This window comes from Calypte anna, chromosome 5 (genome assembly GCF_003957555.1).
Source record: "Calypte anna isolate BGI_N300 chromosome 5, bCalAnn1_v1.p, whole genome shotgun sequence".
NCBI classification, from domain to species: domain Eukaryota; kingdom Metazoa; phylum Chordata; class Aves; order Apodiformes; family Trochilidae; genus Calypte; species Calypte anna.
Window position 1 is genome coordinate 12,611,327 of NC_044250.1, and position 20,147 is coordinate 12,631,473.

General features: G+C 49.9%; 2 protein-coding genes across 4 annotated transcripts in view; one reads left to right on the forward strand and one right to left on the reverse strand.

Annotated features, from left to right (window-relative positions):
* The first annotated feature begins 4,644 nt into the window (after positions 1–4,644).
* On the forward strand, positions 4,645–6,199 carry PHLDA2 (pleckstrin homology like domain family A member 2). Its single transcript, XM_030451206.1, has 2 exons — positions 4,645–5,245; positions 5,774–6,199. The coding sequence occupies exon 1, from the start codon at positions 4,826–4,828 to the stop codon at positions 5,222–5,224; it is 399 nt and encodes a 132-aa protein (XP_030307066.1). The 5' UTR covers positions 4,645–4,825; the 3' UTR covers positions 5,225–5,245; positions 5,774–6,199.
* A 1,476-nt stretch (positions 6,200–7,675) lies between these two features.
* The window catches only part of SLC22A18 (solute carrier family 22 member 18), a 62,561-nt gene continuing 50,089 nt past the window's right edge, over positions 7,676–20,147 (reverse strand). For 2 of the 3 annotated variants that reach the window (XM_030451204.1, XM_008504805.2), the window contains 3 exons: positions 16,894–16,995; positions 13,064–13,184; positions 7,676–7,963 (listed from right to left, as the gene is read on the reverse strand). In XM_030451204.1, coding sequence (XP_030307064.1) covers positions 7,776–7,963; positions 13,064–13,184; positions 16,894–16,995 — 411 coding nt within the window. In that variant the 3' untranslated portion in view covers positions 7,676–7,775. The remainder of the gene's footprint in view (positions 7,964–13,063; positions 13,185–16,893; positions 16,996–20,147) is intronic. The other variant, XM_030451203.1, reaches the window with a different exon arrangement.

The window sequence follows — 20,147 nt, forward strand, 5'->3', positions numbered from 1 at the left end:
CTCCTAAGGGAAGAGTTTCACCTGAACTTGGTCATCTTGAAGAAAAGACCTAAATAGTGCAAAAATGAGGCTGAGCACCCTCCCAAGGTATCTCCCCTGATGGGCCCCATGTCCCTCCAGGAGGTCCTTACCTGCAGAGGGACCAGCAGCCACCACTTGACCAGTGAAGTTACTGGGGGACCCAATGGTACCAGTTTGTCCCAGGACATTTCTGAAGGAGGAGAATAATAAGGAGCTATAACAAAAAAAAAAATAATTCACAGAGATATTCTGGATTAGTTTAGTTAAAAAAAAAAAAACACAACAAAGCAAAACATTGTAAGGAATATGAAAATGGGGAAAAAATGGAAAAAAAATTATGAGAAGCATGAAGAAAAGGCTGCTCCTCACAACCTTTCCACAGTAGCAACACAAACCCTTCACTTACTGCTGCTTAGGAGATTTTTGAGTCAAGTTTCCAAAGGGATCCAGTGGTCACTCTCTGAGCTCCAGCTCTCTGCCTGTGGCTGCAGCCAGTGTCCTAATGCAGACTTGGAGGGTAACAATGAACAAATCAAGAGCATGTGTTTCTCTGTTACTGATCAGATTCAGCTGGCAGGATTACTCTGCCAGTCCTGTAAACCAGCTTTTTTTCCCTACAGATGTCACGTTCAGATCATTAGAATAAAAGTTTTATGGCCTGGAGTCTCCACTTTCCTCTGCTGCTGAGATGCTGGCGTGACACCAGTGAAATCAGAGATCCTCTCTCAGGGACAGATGCACAGCTTTGGGATGGCAGAGCAATGTCAGGAATGAAACCACGATGGCAGTGGGAACACTGGTCCCCTGCAATGACTGATAGCTGCAGAGTGATCTCCCACATCTCCTGGGGAGGCAGATGCCACATCAGGGACAGGCAGAGATCTCAGAGACGAAAGGCATCTTGCAGGGAAGCAAGCAGGTCCTTCCAGTGGGCACAGGGGAGAGGAACAGCAGAGGTCAAGCACCAAAACTCCATTTCCTTGCCTTTTTTTTCTCTGTGTGAGCCCTATCCATCCTCCCCCAGACCTGCCTGGCTCTGCACTGTGTTGCCATGACTCACGTAGCTAAGGCAACCAGATGTTGTTAGCTGCAGGGTACTTGATGACTCTGACTCTGAAACCATCAAATCATTTCTCTGGAGCAGGCACCCACTTAAGAAACCAGTGCCATGACAGAGTCACAGACCCAGCCTGCAAAAACTGGTGCTCCCAGCCCATCCATCGAGGCTGAGTGTGGCCTCCCCACCCCCTTGAAAAATTCTGACCCACAACATACACACACTCATGGACAAGTGTCCCCCTGCAGTGACCAAAGGCTCTTCCCTCTGCCTGGGTGAGGAATGCCAAATTGCCACACAGGCATTTAAAAATGCCCTTTCTAGAACAGAAATTTCTCTGGGGGGAAGTGGAGAGGAGTACCAGAGTTCCTGAGGAGTACAGGAAGGAGGAGATGGCCACTTGGGATGAGGCTCCAGCACCTTTCCCATCACATCCCCCCCAGTTACCACTCCCCACTGTGCTGGTTTCCTTCCTATCCATGAAGACAAATCCCTGAATTTCCAAGTTCCTGCAGGTTTCTGGTATTCAGGGAGTTAACCAAGGACTGGTACCTGGTGACCTTTTCAGTGGGACCTCATGCACTGCTGGGGCACAGGCATGGATGGACACCTGGGGAGTTGGCAGGAAAAAAAAAATCTCCTCTTTTGCTCTCTGGTAACACACAAAACTCAACCAAACTAAACAAAAACTCCAGACAGCAGCAGGTTTCTCCAAGCCACCAGCTCTAGCTTGGACAGAGACAGCAGCAGCTCAGTCACCACCAGAGCTGCAATCAGCCAGAGCTCCTATTAGCTAAAGCTGGGCTGTGGCTTTTAATTATCAAAGGCAAACACTGCCTACACAGACCCAAACTGCCCTCTGTCACTTGTCCTGAGCTTCAGTCCCAGGGAACAGCTCCATTGCTTCTCCCACCCCTACCCTAAATGCACTGGAGATGAAATTATCACTCTGCTGCCAGCTCCTCACCCGAGTCATTAACCCATATTATTTAAAAACAAGCTAATAAACACATTTTTTTTCTTTTTCCAAGCAGAGCTGTTGCTATAGACGTGCAACAGTAGTGAGCACTTACCATGTCATGCACTAGGATTGGGGTTGAGATGCTTGTGAGTATTGCTGTGTTTCCCAGATCAGATTGCTCTGAGCATCTTGAAGCTCTCCTTTCTTTCCTGAGATGTGTTCCATACTTCAGCCTGGCTGCCCACTTGGAGTCCAGTTAGAGTCACATTTGCTTTCTGGCTCTGTAAAGGTAAAGAGGCTTTAAAATCCACCTTATGACATTTTTTCAGGGTCACAATGCCAGAGACCTAAAATTCTGGCATTTTAATGCACTGCATTTTCCTTTTATGTGGTTATCTGCTCCAGTCCATGCTGTATAAAAAAGCAGAGCCCTTCTACTATGTACGTGCACTGGAAACTAAGGTCCCTGGTCTGTAAAAACTCCGCTTTATCTACACTGTGAGCAATTTCCTCTCATTTTTTCCCTTAATAACTTTCAATTTTTCTATCAGTTTAAACTCAGACAGTGCTAAGACAAGCTGATTATGGTGACAGTGAGGGGAGGCTTTGAATTTTTCAAAATGATGGATAAATTCATAAGGAATAAAAAAAAAAAGCAACCAGATGAAAGCAAAAGCAGAAAGACAGAGACCAAAGCAGACTGCTGACCCTGCATCCACAGATGAGAATTTAATTTAAAAGTGAATTCAGGTTTTTTTTTTGCTTTTTTTTTTTTTAACTGGACCTTTTGAAGCAAGGTGTGCACAAACATGCCAAGTCCTGCAGCCTTTCCACACCAGGAGCCTTCCTCCAGATGTTCCTTGCTCATGACTTGCTGCCTTGCTTTGTTTTTTTTTTTTTTTTGCTCTTTTTTGAAGTGGTGTCCCATTTCCTGTGCACAAAGAGCATTCCCTGTTGTGTTTTAGAGCCAAATTAAAATACCATAATGATTTTTGCTTAAGACACAGCTCTGCTCCTGGCTGGCTCCAGCTCCCTTATTCCTATGGGGGCCTTTTGGGCAGGAACTTGCTGGTTTACAGAGCAGAACAGAGCAGAACATTTGTCCAGAAAACATAGCTGTGCAAAACAGACTACAGCACACTAAAAAATGAGCTATAATGTTGGCTTTCAGGGACGAGTCTGCAGCTTTTCATGCCAGGACATATGGTCTGAGGCCACTCCCCTGTTCCACCAGCACTGATGGCCAGCATGGTCTTCCAGGAGTGGTCCCCATCCCATCCCAAGAAACCCAGCCAAACCAACCCCTGCTCTTCAATCCATCCCAAGAGCATCACACAGACCCCTGCTTTGTTCTGGCCCTCCCCACAGATGTGCTGTGGATTATCAAAGCAGGGCTGTATGCTCCAGCTGATGAGTGATTTGCAGCGGAAACGGGTTTGGCTGTAGCTCTAATTTGTTCCCAAGAATGGGCTTCTGACCCTGCTGAAGTCTCTGGGAATGCTGCCAAGCTCTTCAAAGGGGCCAGGCCTCTCTTTGTAAACTTACCTCTGGGGTTTGGCTTGCAAACACCTGTAGAGGTGTTGGTCATTCAAGAAAAACCGTGGAGGGGAAGAGAGCTCAAAGTCCAAAGCACAAAGTATGTAGCTAAGCAAATACTGCTGGGGTAGCAGGATGAATAAGTTCATTAAACACAGCCTTGCCCTCAGCTGCAAGCATCAAGGCAATGGCTAGGAAGTTGGATCAGCCCTGTGTCAACTATCATAAAAGGGTGACAAGATGAATGGGGTGCAAGAGGAAGGAACAGGCTTGCACGTGCTCCTTAAATACCACTTCCAGCTTCCAAAGACTTTTCTGATCTCCCCATGGCAATGGGCACTGGCCAGACTGTAAGAAACTGTGGTGGCTTCCCTGTGAGGAAGGAGTGGGCTGGGGGAAGAAAACGGGATAAATTGCATGGGACAACAAAAAAGATAAGAGGGAGCAGTGTTAATGCAAAACTGGAGAGGTGAGGTGCCCAAAGGATGCAGGAAGGGCTCACGCTGATGGTGTAGACCTGGCTGGATGTGGGGGCTCAAAGGAACTCGGAGGCTTTGCCAGGCCATGGCTGAGCCTCTTGGGGCAACCAGGGGCTAGGGCCTGGACTAGAAACCCATGGGGTGCCCGAGACAGTGCTGGGACAGACCCGATGTGGCAGAGACGCCTGGGCCCAGGACCACAGGTTTGGGGCTCATCTGCACCCCAGAGTGGACCAGAACTGTGGCAGGGAGTGCTCAAAGGGGCGAGACCGGGGTCCATTATGTCCCAGCAGCCCCATCCTCACCGTGCTGGGCAGAGGAAACACACAGGGGAGGGACGGGAGGAGGGGGGAAACTGGGGTCCCCTGACGGGATGGCGGCGGCCCCCCTGCCCACGACGGCAGCAGAGATGTGGCTGACACCCACCTCCCCACACCCAGCCCTCCAGCTCAGGTTCCCCCCCTCCCCCTGCTTCCGGGGTCCCCCCCGCCGACCCCCACAACCCAGCGCCGTCGGGCGGAGCGGGCGGGAAGCGCGGCCCCGGGGGGACGGGCGGGAGGCGGAGCGGCGAGGGGGCGGCGGGCCGGGCTCCCCGGGGGAGGCACCGGAAGGCGCCCGGCGCTGATTCATTGCAATAAATTGTTCCCGACGCGGCGAGGTTCGGTCATCGCCGCCCGAGACGGAGTCGGAGCCGGAGCTGCAGCCGGAGCAGCAGCGGAGCGGCCGCCGGAGCAGCAGCGGAGCGGCCGCCGGAGCAGCCGAGGAGGGAGGATGAAGATGCAAGCCGAGATTATCCGCAAGGGCGAGCTGGAGAAGCGGAGCGACAGCCTTTTCCAGCTCTGGAAGAAGAAGCTGGTGGTGCTGACCAAGGACAGCCTCAGCCTCTTCCCCGACGGGCACAAGCGGGCCAAGGGCAAGGAGCTGGGCTTCGGCTCCATCCTCAAGGTGGACTGCGTGGAGCGCACGGGCAAGTACATCTACTTCACCATTGTCACCAAAGACCGCAAGGAGATTGACTTTCGGTGCCCGGATCAGAGCTGCTGGAACGCCTCCATCACAATGGCCCTCATCGACTTCCAGAACAAGAGGGCCATCCAGGACTTCAAGAGCCGCCAGGAGATGGAGCAGGCGGCGGGCGCCCAGGAGCGGCGGATGGCCCGGGCGCCCTGAAGCCCCCCCTGCCCGCCCCAGGTGAGCCCCTTCACAGCCCCCACCAAGCTCCTGCTTGGCCTTTAATATATTTTTTAAATTTTTAATGTTTTTTTTAATATTTATCACTACCCCTTTTCACCCTCCGCCTCACGGCCCTCTTTGGGAAATCAGACGGGCAGGGCTCCCCTCGCCCCGCTCACCCCCGATTTACCGGAGGAACCCCCCGGCCCCCACCGCTCTCCGGCCGCACCCCGAAACCGGGACGCGCTGCCCGCCCGCTTCATCCCAAGAGTTTCGGGGCTCACTCCCCTTACCTGCTGCGGCGCTGGGAATTTCTGTCGGGAGCAGGGCTTATGCAGGGCGCCGGGAAGGGTGGTTGTCGGGTGAGGAGAGAACAAATGGCACTGGGGGGTCCTTCCCGTATAGAATTTGCTAAAAATACAATAGCCGCGAGAATAAATGCTGAACGCTTACTCGCCCTTTTAGCCCTCCTCCCAATCCATTTACTTTTTTTTTTCTCCGACATCTTGATAATTTAACTAACCTGCTTTTTCTTGCTGCTTTTACAGCATACCACTGGATGAGAAACCAGATCAAGTGTCTTGGACTGAAATGGGACAGGGTACCAATGAAGCAAAGCGAAGAAGAGAGCTGGAAGCAGCTTGGTTTTCTCCGAGCCCGTTGAGGCTGCTGAGCAAAGAGCCCTGAGCTTTGCCTGAGATGCATTTAAAGAAAAACCAAAGACTTTCATAAAGGACTTCTGGCAAAGTGTTCACGTGTTTTGAGTGGGACAGCTTTGCAAACAATTATCTTCTATTTATGAGACGCAAGGAAGATTCAACACTGACTGGTGGTGTTAAACACAGTTTAAATTATTTGTAGTATCTATATTTGTATTTATTTTGATGAATGTCTTTCAGCAGTTACTGGTCTTAATATTGCTTTTGCATTAATATGTCCATTCCAAATAAATTACTTGAAATGTTCACTTTTTATTACTATACTCAGGGCTGCAGTAACTTTTGTTGACATGTTTGTGGAGTGGGCAGTGGTGTAGTGGCTTCAAAAGAGTGGGCAAGCTCTGCTTTTCTGTGCCCTGGACTGGGCAGTAATGGGAGGCTGAGGAAGCCCAGATAACCCCTTTGTGTTTGACCTTGTCTCCCAACCATGCCGGGTAAGTGTGCTGAGGTCTAATTCTGGTCAGTGGTGGAAATAGACAAGCCTGCCACAACTTGAGCAAGTGCCACTTTGGAAATGCTTCCCTGCATAGTTAAATAATGGTGGCCACAGAAGGCTCAAGACTCCCTGTGACAATACAATGTTCTTTGCTCATGTCCATGTCCTCCTCCAGCCCCTGTAGCTTTAGTGCTGTCCTAAGGCAGAAAACTGGATTTTTGGTTTTGGAACAACACAGCTCTGACACTTCATGGGATTGCTCAGCTTTACAACAAAGGAAGGTGAACTCCTCACTTTCTCTTCTTCCTCCACCTCTACAGTCTCTAGCTTAATTTCTTCAGGATAATTGGGAAGTATGGAGATGGCCTTTTTTTTTCTTTTTTTTTTGATAGCTCCTGGACCAGAAGCTTGGGGAAGGAAGCAGCTAATTTCTTTTTATGTATTTATCTATTTAGTTTTGATAAAACTACTGAGGTTTTATCTTGTGAGGCTCAATTCTGGCTGCCTAACCTGGGCTTCCTCAAGAGCAATGGTGCAGTGTCTGAGTCAGCTCCAGCAGCCAGGACTACGAGCTCAGCAGGCAAAGTACACCCTTCTAAATGCTCCAACTTGAGCAAACTTGATGGTTCCAATCAGGTAATTTGCCCTTCCAATATCAGGGCACTTCTTGGAGGAGACTTTGTACTGGAGGAAGTTGCAAAGTGTCATTAGAGGGAGGCTGTGAGGGACATGGTACAGGGGAAATAATAATAAAAAAATGCTGGCAGGACAGCTGACCCTGTTTTCTGGGAGCAGCAGGGAAAGTCTGGCACTGCAGTGAGCTCTGGGGGGCTTTGCAGCCTCCTGGCAGCCAAAGTGCTGCCTCCAGGCTCCTGGAGGGGCAGGGCTGAGCTGTGGAGGTAGCAAATGTTTGCCCAGAGTGTTCAAAAGCTTTTGGCCTCGGTTCCCCTCCAGCAGCAGAATGCCAGAGGTGCCTTTAATGCCGCAAAGAGACACTCAAAGGCTGATGTGTTTTACCCCAGTTTTCCTTGGTACCAGTGCAGGGAGTGTGAAATGAAAGGCCAGAGAAGAGGGACTGGCTCCTTATTACCTTAGTTTTGGTGAATCCAAGCAGGAATGCTGACTGAAACAGCTGAGGATCTTGCCTTGCCTGCAATGACAGTCACTGCTGTGGAGTGGAACATGATAGCTCCCAGGGTCCTGCAGATGCCAGCTGCTCCAGCACTGCTCCAAGGCTTTTACAAACTGATCTGTGTCTTACTCTAGCTGCAAATGATGAAAGGCAATGTATTGTTCAAATGGTTTTATTTCACGTTTACGGAATAAAAAATAAAACACAAGAACAACTTCGTTTCTATGGGAAAAGTAAGGGGGTTGCTGGCTTGCGATGGAATTATTGGCTTTTCAGCTCTCTCAGTGGGATTTTACTCTTTAAGAGGTAAACAAACAAACCTATATTGACAATTAGCTGTAAATAGCCAAAGGAAGAAACTCCAAATTGTTTGTATAAAACACCCCCGATGGTCGGGCCCACTGTCCGGGTCAAGGGCTGCACCGAGGCACAAATCCCAAGCATGGTACCTAGAGGGGAAGGCAGAGACATTCAGACATCAGGGGGAGGACAAGCCTTAGGATGAAAAAGCAGAGGAGAACATGTCCTTCCAGAACATGTCTTCCAGAGAAGAAGGATGCCCTTCATCCCTGCTGGTGTTCCCCTGTGGTAGCAGCAAATAACATCAAATAATCTCTTGTGTTAATTTCTAGAGGTCCAATTAGGATTTGTTAAGGCCAAAGACTCCTGAAGGCATGAGGACCAGTTTCTACCATGAGCCAGCTCAGCTTTCTACTGACCATGGCTGCTGGGAATGCAAGCTCAGTGCTGCCTGTGCAGAGCCCAGGGATGCCAGGAGACACCTCTGAACATTGCACTCAGCAGGGCTGGTGGCTACTGCATGGGTTTAGGAATGGAGAGATGATTTCTAGGGTCATGTGTGATCCTTCCAAGCAAATCTTCCACTATCATAATTATTCAAGAGGGTCCTGTCCTACACGAGCTGCTATTTATTCTCCAGATTGAGACAGCTCTCCAGGGCTTAGCAGGAGCAAGAGGCTTAGACGTTCAAGAATAAATAAATAAAGCCACAGATAAAGACTGAACCCCCTTGGAGATCCTCCACCACCACCCCCCCTTTGCAAAAAGAACGGATATTTCAATTTGGATGGAAATGGGAGCCCTTCCCCCAGCTGGGTTGGTTCCCCCTCCAGCAGCTCTCCCATTTGCATTGTTACCAGGAACCCAGCAGACGGGGAAGCACCTCCAGTTTGGCAAAGACCAAGTTTTTTCCATGCACAGACGGGTGGCCAGGACATCCCCCAGGATGTGAAGCTGGCCCCTCTGCACCCAGTGCCCTCTCAAGCTTTGTGCAGGACAGCAGTCATGCTCAGGGGAGCAGAAAATACCTGGCAGACCAGAAAACCATCAGCCCCTAACACTGGGAGAAAGGGCAAGCTGGCAGAGTATGCAAAAAACCTTTGCTCTTCTCTGCAGAGATGCTTGCAAGTGTTTTTTAAATATCAGTATGATTATTTGGGCCATTGGCATAAGTTTTCCATCAGGATGTGTCACTGCACAAGACCAGCAGCACCTGGGAAGGATGAGGAGATGCTGTCCCATGGCTGAGAAGATGTGGAGCCGAGTCAAGTCTTTAAGGGGAACATTTTCTTTTAGGCACGGGGAAAAATGATCCCCAGCTCCAAGAGGCAACCAGGGGTCTGTGAAACCTCGGCCAGTGGCTGCTGGGCTTTTATCAGCATGCTTAAAATACTTGTGCAATGAGCCCCAGCCGAGGGCGTAGCCGTGCAGAGGGAAATCTCCCAGGAAGTGCTGCCGAGAGCTCCTCCCGCGCATGGGAACACAAAGGAGCTGGGTGGGACCTCAGCTTGACCCTTTGCCAATGGGAACCATCCCACAACCACCAAACTTTCTGGGCAGGTTTTGCAATTATTTTTTCCCCGCCAGGTATTTGAATTAAACTAATTACCATGTACGATTGCCAAACTGGCTTCTATGACTGAGGAGGCTTTTTTTTTTTTTTTTCTTTCCTTTTTTTTTTTTTTTTTTTTTTTCTGGAGCAGAAATCCTTCCTCTTAAAAGGCCAAGCTCGCTCGCTCTCTGCACTTCTCCAACATGTTGCTGAGAACGGTGATTTCTATTAATGGGCTTAAATTAGAGCCCTCGTGGCAGACACCCTGGAGCTTTGGGACACCAAAGCTCAGCTCTGCAGCACAGCACTAGCTCTGTCTCAAAGCTGCACATGTCATGGATCTCATTGAAGTCAAGACCTTCAGTGGGGAGAAGTCACCATATCAGCAGAAAAACTCCTGTGTCACTTTGTGCCAATGCACACACTCACTTTCCTCATCATGGCCATCCTGCTTTCTGAACCTTCCCTCAGCTTTCTACCTCCCACCCCCCAACTTTTTTCCCCCTTTTCCCACCCCACCTGGGCACCCATCTTCCCCTCCTCTCCTCCCACAGGTTTCTGGGCTGGGTGCTGGCAGCTTCCCAAGCTGGGTGGCTCCATCCCTCCTCCCACCCTCCATTCTGCTGGGGCTCCCTGGCTCACCCTCCTTTCCAGCTCACATCCTGTTGCCACGCTCAGATGATGGTGCTGGCCCAGATCAGCCTCTTGCCCCTGGGCAATCACAGGGCCTAATTTAACAATTAGGTCATTGCTGCCAGCACCTGACTTCAAACCAGCAAAGCCCAAGCAAAACTGGGGGGTTTGGGGGGATTCAATGTGCCCAGCCCTGCCTGGCTGCAAGCTCTCCTCCTAAAGGTTTCACATCTGACATGCAAATAAAATCACCAAATGTGGGCCCGTTACGCAGGGAGGCTCTGCTGGGCTTCCTCCCTCCCTTCTTCCCTCCTCCAAGGGTGGGTGGGGGGGAGCTCTGGACAGAAACAAGACCTCCATTCTTGGGCTGGGACCCTGGACAAGGAGCATTTGTATGAATTCAAGTCCCCCTTAGCTCAAGGCTGCTCTCCCACCAGCTCCTGCTCCCAGCTGATCAGCACGTGCATGTGGGGCAGAATTTTCTCTTCCTGCCTTTGAAGATGAGGAGAGGAAAAAAAAAAAATCAAAGGAAAACCAAATTAAATAATTTCCTCTCTGTTCCCTTCCATCCATAAGCAAAGAGCAAGTGGCAAACTCATCAGCCTCGGTAGGAAATGTCCTGAGAGCAGGATGGTGGGTGCAAGGGATGGTGCCAGCCTACATTCCATTGTTCCCTTTCTGAGATACCTATTTAAAAGGCAAGGACAAGTGACTCAGTGTCTAGCAAGGGCATCCAGCTTATCCTCCTGCAGCACCCCATCCCTTCCTGACCTGCAATGAGATGGACACCTGAGCTTAGCTCAGCCCCCGGCTGCTCAGAACGCCTCTCCCTGGCCCAAAGAAAAACCTTCCTGGGCTCTGTGACCCCCGGGGCTGGCAAAGCCAACAGGAAAAGACATCACCAAGGCCCAAAGGTGGTATTTCTAAAAGCAAATTCCCAGTGTGTGATTTCCTTGCAGTACCAAAACGTTGGTTCAAGTCAGCGCTCGGGTTCCTGCCGTGGCTTTGGCCTTAAAGAATTCCCAGCAAAGTGGGGATTTCTAACACACCAACAAAACACTCGCTTTGCAGAGCTGCTCCTGGGCTCACAGAAGGAGGGCTCAGCCTTTTAGCTGCTGCACAGGGTGGAGCAGCCCTTGCGGGTGCCACCCACGGCCGCGGAGGGATGGGAAGCATTTGAGCAGCTGCGTTTCTCGGGCAGACACCCACGCAGGCAGTGCCGCAGCTGCTGGGGACAGGCAGCTGGCTGGGAGGCAGCTCTGCTGTGTCAGGCATTCCTGCCTGCACCCCGGCCCCTGCCTGCCTCTGTTCAAAACATGCACAAAACCATCAGATCCTTACTTTACTCAGAAACGTTGCAAGGAGGATGCAGGGGCTGAAAGGGCACCGGTGGGAAGGAGGTTTCCCCCTCAGCCCCACGATGCTCCGTGCCAGCAGCTTCCCTCCTTGGCACACCTGGTTTTGAGCCCACAATAAGTCAAAAATTTATACTAGCACTTGGCATGGCATCAGCTCAGGATGGACAGGCAAGGGAAAGCTCCAGATAGTCCATGGCTCTCCTTGAGCAACCTTGTCTCGATGAAGGGTTCATGGGGGGGTTCAATGTGCCCAGCCCTGCCTGGCTGCAAGCTTTCCTCCCATGGCAGAGAGGTGGGAGTAGATGATCTCTAAGGTCCCTTCCAACTTAAGCCACTCTTTGATTCTGTGGTTCTGTGTCCCATGACTCCTCCTGAGCATCTGTGTTGGCCTCGAGGATGCCCCCATCCTGCCCATCCATCCTGCTGCAGTGCAGGCTGAGCAGCAACATACGCAAGCAGGGAGCAGGGTGAGGCAAGGAAACCCATTTTCCTCTCTGACAGAAGCTTCCCTCCAGGCTTTAAAAGCCAAGCAATGCTCCAGTTTTTCTCACAAAGCCCCTTTGAGGAGAGCCTGGAAAAATTCCAGCTTGGCTGTATGTCCCAAAGCTGCTTGGTGCCCTTCCCCCTGGCTCTCCCTCCTTCTATGAACATTGCTCCAACTCATGAAACAGCAGATTTTCTCCCCATCTGAGCACAGGGGCTGGGACATACCAAGTCCTCATCTCTTCAGGAACTGAGTGGTCCTCCCAGGTGGGAGATCACTTGGAAATCACAGGCTGCCAACATTTGTAGGAGATATGGTGGTCAGCTCTACAAATGAACTATTGAAGTGGCATTTAGAAAAGCTCCTTATCTAGAAGCATCTCAAAAATGCTTTGTAAACTTCACTTATGGGCTCTGCAAACTGTAACTCCCATTCTTGGTAAGGTCTCTGCAGAAGTTTCTTTGACAGGGCTGCTAAGGAAGGGTGCATGCTGGCATCTAAGAGCAGCTGGAGCAGAGAAACTCTCAGGTACTTGGTGAATGTGGCCTGGGGCACAAAACCCTGCTAGAACTTGAACAAAAGACACCAAACTGGGTTAACCCAGCTCCATCATGGCACAAACTCAGCAAGGCTCCCATGACAGTAATGGAGATATATTTCTTTTGTCACCAGAAGAAAAAAACCCCAGATATCAAGATCTGTGTGTCTAGCACTGCCTTCCAGCCCCCTTGTACAGAGAAATACAGTAACTCTATTAACTGAGAGCTGGACAAATGTAAGGGGCAATTACAGCATCAGGCAAAACATGTTTCCAAATTACTCTCCAGAATACCTTCTTGATTACCCTAAGTTAAAAGATGTGAATGGCAGTCCCCTGAGTCACCCGCAGGGAGGAAAAGCAGCTTGCTATTATTTTTTTTCTTGAACAGATTTTGGGTTCACATGGCAAGGAGACTTTGGGAGAGGCATTCCTTACTGCACTTGGCACTGTGGGTGTCAGCTGGATGCACTGGGTGACAGGGTGTTTGCTCTGTGTTGTTTAAGCTCCTCTGGTCCCTGTTCATCCACTCTGCTGGCATCCACTGCCAAGACAGATTTGGTGGGGAATTGGGATTTGCCGTGAATGTGTCCCTGTGCTTGACAACAGTGGCATGAGCTGGGAAGCCCCTGATGGACACAAAGCTGAGAAGAGACCATCCTGGTCTTTACGGATGAGTCTTACCAGTGTCAGAGGAGGGAACAGCCTTGGTGAGGATGCTGTCAGTGATGGTGCCCAGCAGGCTGAAGGCAAACACCAGAGGCACTGCAATGATGCAGTAGTGCCACACGGTCCTCATCAGGGCCTAAGGGACAGGAAAAAAATGGACCACGGATCATTAGAGAGCATAAGCAGTGGCTTTGTGGCAAGAAACAACCTAGAAAGACATTACAAGCCAAACCCATGACTTAGGTAAATTGTAAGAGCCACAAGTGATACCCCATGGCACGGCTTGGGCTGTTGCAGGGTCTCTCACAGCTCAGTGTTTTTCTGCAGCAAATTATTCCAAGAATGCAGTGCGAGTAGCAAGTGATACCCTCCAATCTGGCAGCACGTTTCCCCAGAACTGCTGTGGGTATTTTTAGTGTCTGGGAATTAGTGATGTCCCCGCTTCCTCCCCCCCCTAAGTCTTCTGTCTCCTGTCCAACTCCTGAGGAAACGTGGAAGAGCAGATGCATGTGGTGTACTTCAGGAAGCCTCCATTACTTATACAAAACAGCCCAGAGAAGGCATTTCGGTTCATTACCATAAGTAATTAAAACTAAACTGAGTTTGCCAAAATAAATGAGCGTGGTGCATTATGTAACACCGTACCTCTGGGATTTCTAATCCTGTTCTGCTGCTTCCTTGCTAATAAATTCACCAAATTCAGTAATCTGGAATACGTCTCCTGGCCATAAGTGCACATTAGCGAGCATAATTAGGGAGAGTAATGATTCTGTTATTGCACATATTCTTAGTGGAGACATCCCTCCAGCTGTTTAAGACTGAAACAAAAGCAGTGGAGCTCCCCAAGCCGTGGGGCTCAAGCGGCTCTCAGCTCATTCCCCAGCCCTGCTGGTCAAATGAACGGATTTCTCTGGGGCATGGAAAGGAAATTCCCCCTTTCTTGCAAGTCTTCTGCCCTCACTCGCATCTCAGGGGGTGTTATTGTGGCTGGAAAACATCCCTGACACTGGTTAAGCCAGAAGTTTCTTTCTCTGGAGTTTTGTCTCCTAAGATCTGGTTCCTGCCTCTCGGCTACAGAAGATGGAGAAGCCCAGAGCCATTGCACAGTAATGACTTGGAAATACTGAGGTTTGTTCCTGGTTTCCCTCTAGACTCACACATGGCCAGGTTTCTCTCCTCGGAGGGGCTCTTTGCCTACATTTTGGTTAAGATCTAGGTACTTCTGATTAAGGAACCGGAGAACAAAGACAGAAGAACAGGTATCTGGTACATAAACATTCAGACAGAGGGAGAATAATTACTTGCTAGGGCAAATGTCATTGCAGGACAACATTACAGACCTCATAGGAAAAAAAAAGAGTTTTAACCCTCCCCTGCCTTGTACAAATTCCCTGATGGGCAGAAAAGAGCTGAGCCACCTGTGTGCCTCCTGGAAAAGCAAGGGGAATGGCTTCTTGCTCCCCTAGGACTTGGAAAGGACTGAGCCAGACAGAGCTTGGCTTCTGCTACTCCTCACCTGCTGGGCAAGCAGCAGTCTTTTGGACCAGAACAGATCTGAAAGCAGTTGTTAGGTGAGAGAAGGCAGACCCAGGAGTTTCAGCAGACAGGCTCAGAAACTCAACGCCTGGGAAAGGCAGGGGGGAGGCAGGAGGAGGCCCAGCTGTGCCTTCAGACAAAGGGAAAAACTTCCCCATCGCAGCCGCCAAGCCCTCCCACACCCTGCCCACGTCTTCTCATCTTGCATCTGCAGATCAGAAGCCATATCTCCCCTCTTTTCCTTTTCCAGGTGTTACTGCTGAGCTCCCAGCCCACCTCTTCCCTTCCCCAGCTGCTGGGAACATCCTGCAACCTCTTCCCAGCTGTACTGCTGTCTGTCTGTCTGTCTGTCTGCTGCTGGGGCTCCCTTTCCTAAAGCACTTCAGCCCTCCCTCCCAGCAACATGCAGACAGGTTTCAGAGCGTCTCTTAACCCCTGCTTGCACTGTCTGGGGAGGGATCTGCTTCCTTTGGAGGGGGGATGCAGGAAGGGGACAGTGGGCAGCAGACTCCCCCACGGATGGCTGTGCAGGATTAAAAGCCTCATGCATTAATCTCTGCATTTGGGGTCTGCTGCTCTGACAGCCCTCATCCCCACCAAGAGCAAAAGCCACCCCAGAAAGGGATGTTTGCTCAGCAGCCCCTCTCACAGAACACTTTTTAATAAGGCATCCCCAGTGAAGAGGACCCCAGCTGCCTCTGCCTGGGAATAGTTCTCATGGGAAGTCACTGCTGACCCTTGCCCCTGAGGGCTTGTGCTGTCAGGATGCCCAGAGCCCTCCAGGCTTGCTGTAATTGACAATTCTAAAATGATTTCCCTTCTTGATCCACCCTCCTCCATCCCCCCCCACACACACACAGAGCCAATGCAGCCTCCCCACACTGTGCATCAGCCACTGCAGGCTGTGCTGCCCCATGTGTCCCTCCACTGCTGTTCAGGCTTTATCTCCTCCCTGAAGCTCCATCCAGCTTTCCCTTTCAGTGAGACCTCAGTGCACAAAAGCCATTTACTCCATGTTACCTCTCTGCCTGATCTCCACAGGGTCAGGCTTTGGTATGGGCACCCAATCCCAGCAGTACCTTATCCTGCTCCTGGTAGGATGTGCTTCAACCAGGCTGGGTCCAGCTTAGCCTCACCAAATTGCTCCTGCCCAATTGCTCCAGAAAGAAATGGTGAGCCCTTCAAAGCCCTTCCTGGATGTCCCACCCTAAGGCAGGACACCAGTCAGGTGCTCAGCCTTTCTTGAGCATCCCATCACCCTGCAACATCTCTGTGAGCCCCAAAACCCCAGAGAGGGGGACAATGCTCCATCTGCAGAACCAACTCTTCCTCTATGTCCATCCTCCCTTCCCAGCATCATCTCAGACATACAATTTAGCCTCAGATTAGCAAAGGTGTGCAGGTGCCTTATCTTGGCTGTGTATCTGGGAACCATGATTCTCAATACCCTCCAGGATTTGGCCCTGACCTCCCCAAGGCACAGTTAAGGGAACACCAAGGATTCTACTGGCAGGAGCACCAGTGCCCCAGCAGAAAGGCTGGAGGCCAAATCCTGCAGGGAACACTGAAAGCTTGACACAGCTTTGGGCCCGTGTTGCTGCTGGGGATTGGTGCACACCCTTCTTCCATCCCCAATCTTTGGGCATAGCTATTGGTTCTCCAAGTGGAGCTGATCTGAGCAAACCTGATCCCTGACAGAGCTGCCTACATCACCCCAGTTCTCCAGTTACCATTTGGGACTGGCACCGACTGCTGTCCATGCAGCCACAACCACCAGCAGGCAACACCACTCAGCCCAAAACAGAGGAAGCAAATTAGAGCCTTGTTACCTCCTTCCCCACATCCTCTCAGCTTGGGGACATGAGGCAAAACCAAAGCCCCAGCAGAAGCACACCCAAGCTCCAGTGCCTCACGGCACCGTACAGCCAGCGATTCCCCTCTCCGTAATCTTCATTTACTTTCTGGGTAGTTCAGGAAATGCAGTCACTGACAAGACTAAGGGCACGATTTCTATGCAAATCCAGTGACTCAGGAGGGACTTTACAAGTTTCTGTGTAAGATTAATTCCTTTTTTACATCCCCATAACTATTACTCACGTGGTTCTTTATCGTTATTTGGCGCAGGGCTTACGCTGAGGATGGTTCTGTTTGCACAGAACTTGCTCAGGAGACCTCATTCTCCTCCTCAGGACCACCCAGCAACTCTGGTGGTGGCATTTCAAGTGGCAGAGCTTGCAGCCAGGTCTCACAGACCTTGTGCCACTGCATTTATTAAAAGGCACCATGGATGATTTGACTCTGAGTCTTACCATGGCCAGGCCAACGCCGGCGAAGACGAAGACACTGAGCCTGAGCAGGGTCCTCTCTGTGAAGTGAGTAGTGAGTTTTCCAACAACCAGACCCTGGACAACCTGGGAAAGAAGCAGACAAGCACTGTTAAGCAAATAGAAGTCAGAAAAATGGATTATTCCTCTGATTTTTTTTTTTTTTTGTAGCTCTCATTGCTACAGGGAAGGGCTGAAAGGCACAGTCCATTATTTTGAGAATTTTTCATCCTTGGCACAGAGCTACCCTGTAAGCTGAAAATCTTCACTTGGGAAGTTCACCTGAGGTTACCATCACTGCCTACTCACCAGCAGTGATGGAAACTTCTTAAAGACCTGTGGAGATACAAATGAATTTTTCTAACTCATGTCATTTTTCTGAAATGCAATTGTTTTGCTCAACGGTCTTAACTCTTGACAAGTCCTTTCATAAGCTGTAAATTCATATGCAGAGGAGGAAAATACCTCTTTTCCTGTACCTCCTCTTGCCATTATTTTCAACTGTAAATATACAAATTGGGTGGTTCAGCTTTTTCAGTCAGAAATCAAGCATGACAGAGATGCTAATACCCAGGCCCAGCAGTATGTGCAGACGTGAGGGATGATTTTACACATCTTAAATAAAAACTGAGAGGGGAAGGGAAGGAAGACCAATAAAATTTCAGTCCCAGGAAGCATTTAGCTTCTCCAGGACTTTTCAGAACAAAAATTCTTTGTTTGGCAGAATGGCTTCAATTTCAATGGCAGCCAATCCTGGAGAAAACCTTGGTTCTCTGCTTGTACCTGGAAGGATGCTACAGCATGCTTAACCTTGCTGAGTTTGTCCTAAAGCTGAAGTCCAAGCTCAGCTGAAAGAAAAAGAGTGCACAGTGGATAAGAAAGTTATTAAAAAGAAAAGAAACACTGCACTGTGGCAAGCAGTCCAGAAAAAGGAATTTAATTATTAAAATAAAAGGAAAAAAGTAAATAGCAAACAGCAATAGAGTGAAAATAAAGTTGGCATCAAGAAGAATAGCTGCATATTTAATATATTTCCTATACAAGTTACAGCTCAGTGGAAAACATCAAAAAATTGACTTTTCACTTTGCTTCAGAGCACAAGTAATTCCTGACATAAGGGCACATCTCACCAAGTGGACACTTCAGTTCCCAGTAACTGCTTTTCCTGCCTCCTTTTTGTCCCTAACCTCACCCCCAGGCAGAGCTTGAGAGCTTTGCTCACACATGTCCAGCTGCCAGGTGATGGTGGCACAGATCCCCCTATGCAATTATGAAAATCAAAGAAACTTCCCCAAGAAAAGTGTTGGAGTGAAGGTGTTCAGTGTAACCCAGCACTTAGTGAAGGCAAATTCCAACCCTGTGGAACAACAAGAGAAGCCAGGACCTGGCCAAGAATGTGGGGAAAAAAAAAAAAAAAAAAAGGGAATAACCCTTGGGAAAAGTCAGATTTAAAAGAAAAAAAAAAAAATATAGTCTCCCTTTGCCTAAGTTTTTCCATAGCAGAGTTAAAGCTGAGAAACTGAAAATAAAAAAACCAAACCTGGGAAGGGAGTTTTCCCACCAGGTTTCTAATTCCAATTTCCTGAGATTCAGGGTTGTATCACCCTCTGGGTGGCCTCAGGGACACTGGTGAACCATGCAGAGAGAAAAGAAGGCTGAGAGGGGATCTTACCAATGTCTATAAATATCTGAGGGGTGGGTGTCAAGAGGATGAAGCCAATCTCTTTTCAGTGGTGCCCAGTAATAGGACAAGGAATAATGGCTTTAAACTAGGCCACAGGAAATTCCAGCTCAACAAGAGGAGAAACTTCTTTCCCCTGAGGGTGAGGGAGCACTGGACCAGGCTGCCCAGGGATGTTTTGGAGTCTCCTTCTCTTCAGGACTAAACCCCCCTGGATGTGTTCCTGGGTGGCTTGCCCTGGGTGCCCCTCTTTTTGGCAGGGGGTTGGACTAGAGGATCTCTGGAGGTCCCTTCCAGCCCCTAACACGATTCTCTGATGCTCTGGCAACGCGTGGGGTGACCTGAGTCATCCTGGCTGAAAGTTCCTCTGCGGACACAGGAGAAGGCTGATACCAGCCCTGGCAGCTCCTACTCAGGGGGTGGGTGGAGGAGGTGCTGAGTAAGGCTTCATTAAGCTGAGCACTCCTAAAAAGAAGAATCATCATTAACCTTTTGCAACTTCCCAGTCCCATCCCGGCCAGGGCCGTGCTGAGTCACAGGGGCTGGGGGCTGAGCCGTGTCACAGGGCATGGCCTGACTCAGAGATGGCATCACCCCAGCCCCACTTTGGCTCTGCTGAGCCACCAAAGGAAAGGAAATGCTCCTCGATTTGCCTGGACTTGAACAGCACCTTTAATCAGGAGACATTCTGCAGGTGCAGCCTGCTCCCTGCCCTTCCTTGAGTCACTGGGGTAGAGCATCAGCAATGTCCCAAAGTCCCATCTGACTGCCCAAAAAGGCTCTGTCATCAGCTGGGAACATGGGGACACAGCACCACTGCAGGTGACAAGACCTGGGGATCAGCAGAGGTCTCCAGGGTTGTCCACAGAGAGAGGTGTCCCTGGGGGACAGTTCTCCTGCCAAGCTTGGCATTCTGATGGCTTTTCCATCCCTTGGGCTGCAGCAACACAAGCAGAGGTAAAATGCCAGTGCTGAACCACCCAACTTGGCAACAGGACTTTTTTTTCCAAGGAGAAGTGTCAGCTCAGGTCACCTGCTGTCCCTTCAGAGCTGAGCAGCCATCTTTGGGTTATAAAGCCTGCAGCCTGGTTATTTGGGCTGCTGGACTCCCTCTCCAGCATTGTCATCATAGAATCACAGAATCGACTGGGTTGGAAGGGACCTCAGAGATCATCAAGTCCAACCCTTGATTCACTACCACTGCAGTTCCCAGCCCATGGCACTCAGTGCCACATCCAGGCTCTTTGGAAATATCTCCAGACACACAGAATCCACTACTTCCCTGGGCAGCACATTCCAATGCCTGATCACCCTCTCCAGAAAGAAATTCTTTCTAATCTCCAACCTAAACCTCCCCTGGCACAACTTAATCATCTCCAAGTCATCCCCAATCTAGCCATGAGCCCTAGACAGGCAAGGCCCATCATCTTTATTTTGGACACTATCAAACACCTTGATTTATGCACAGGATAATGTTTCCAGTTGCTGGAAGATTTGGCCTCACTTCCAGTCTGAATTTAGCCCTGAAATCCCATTACTTCCAGCCTGCAGTTTTCCC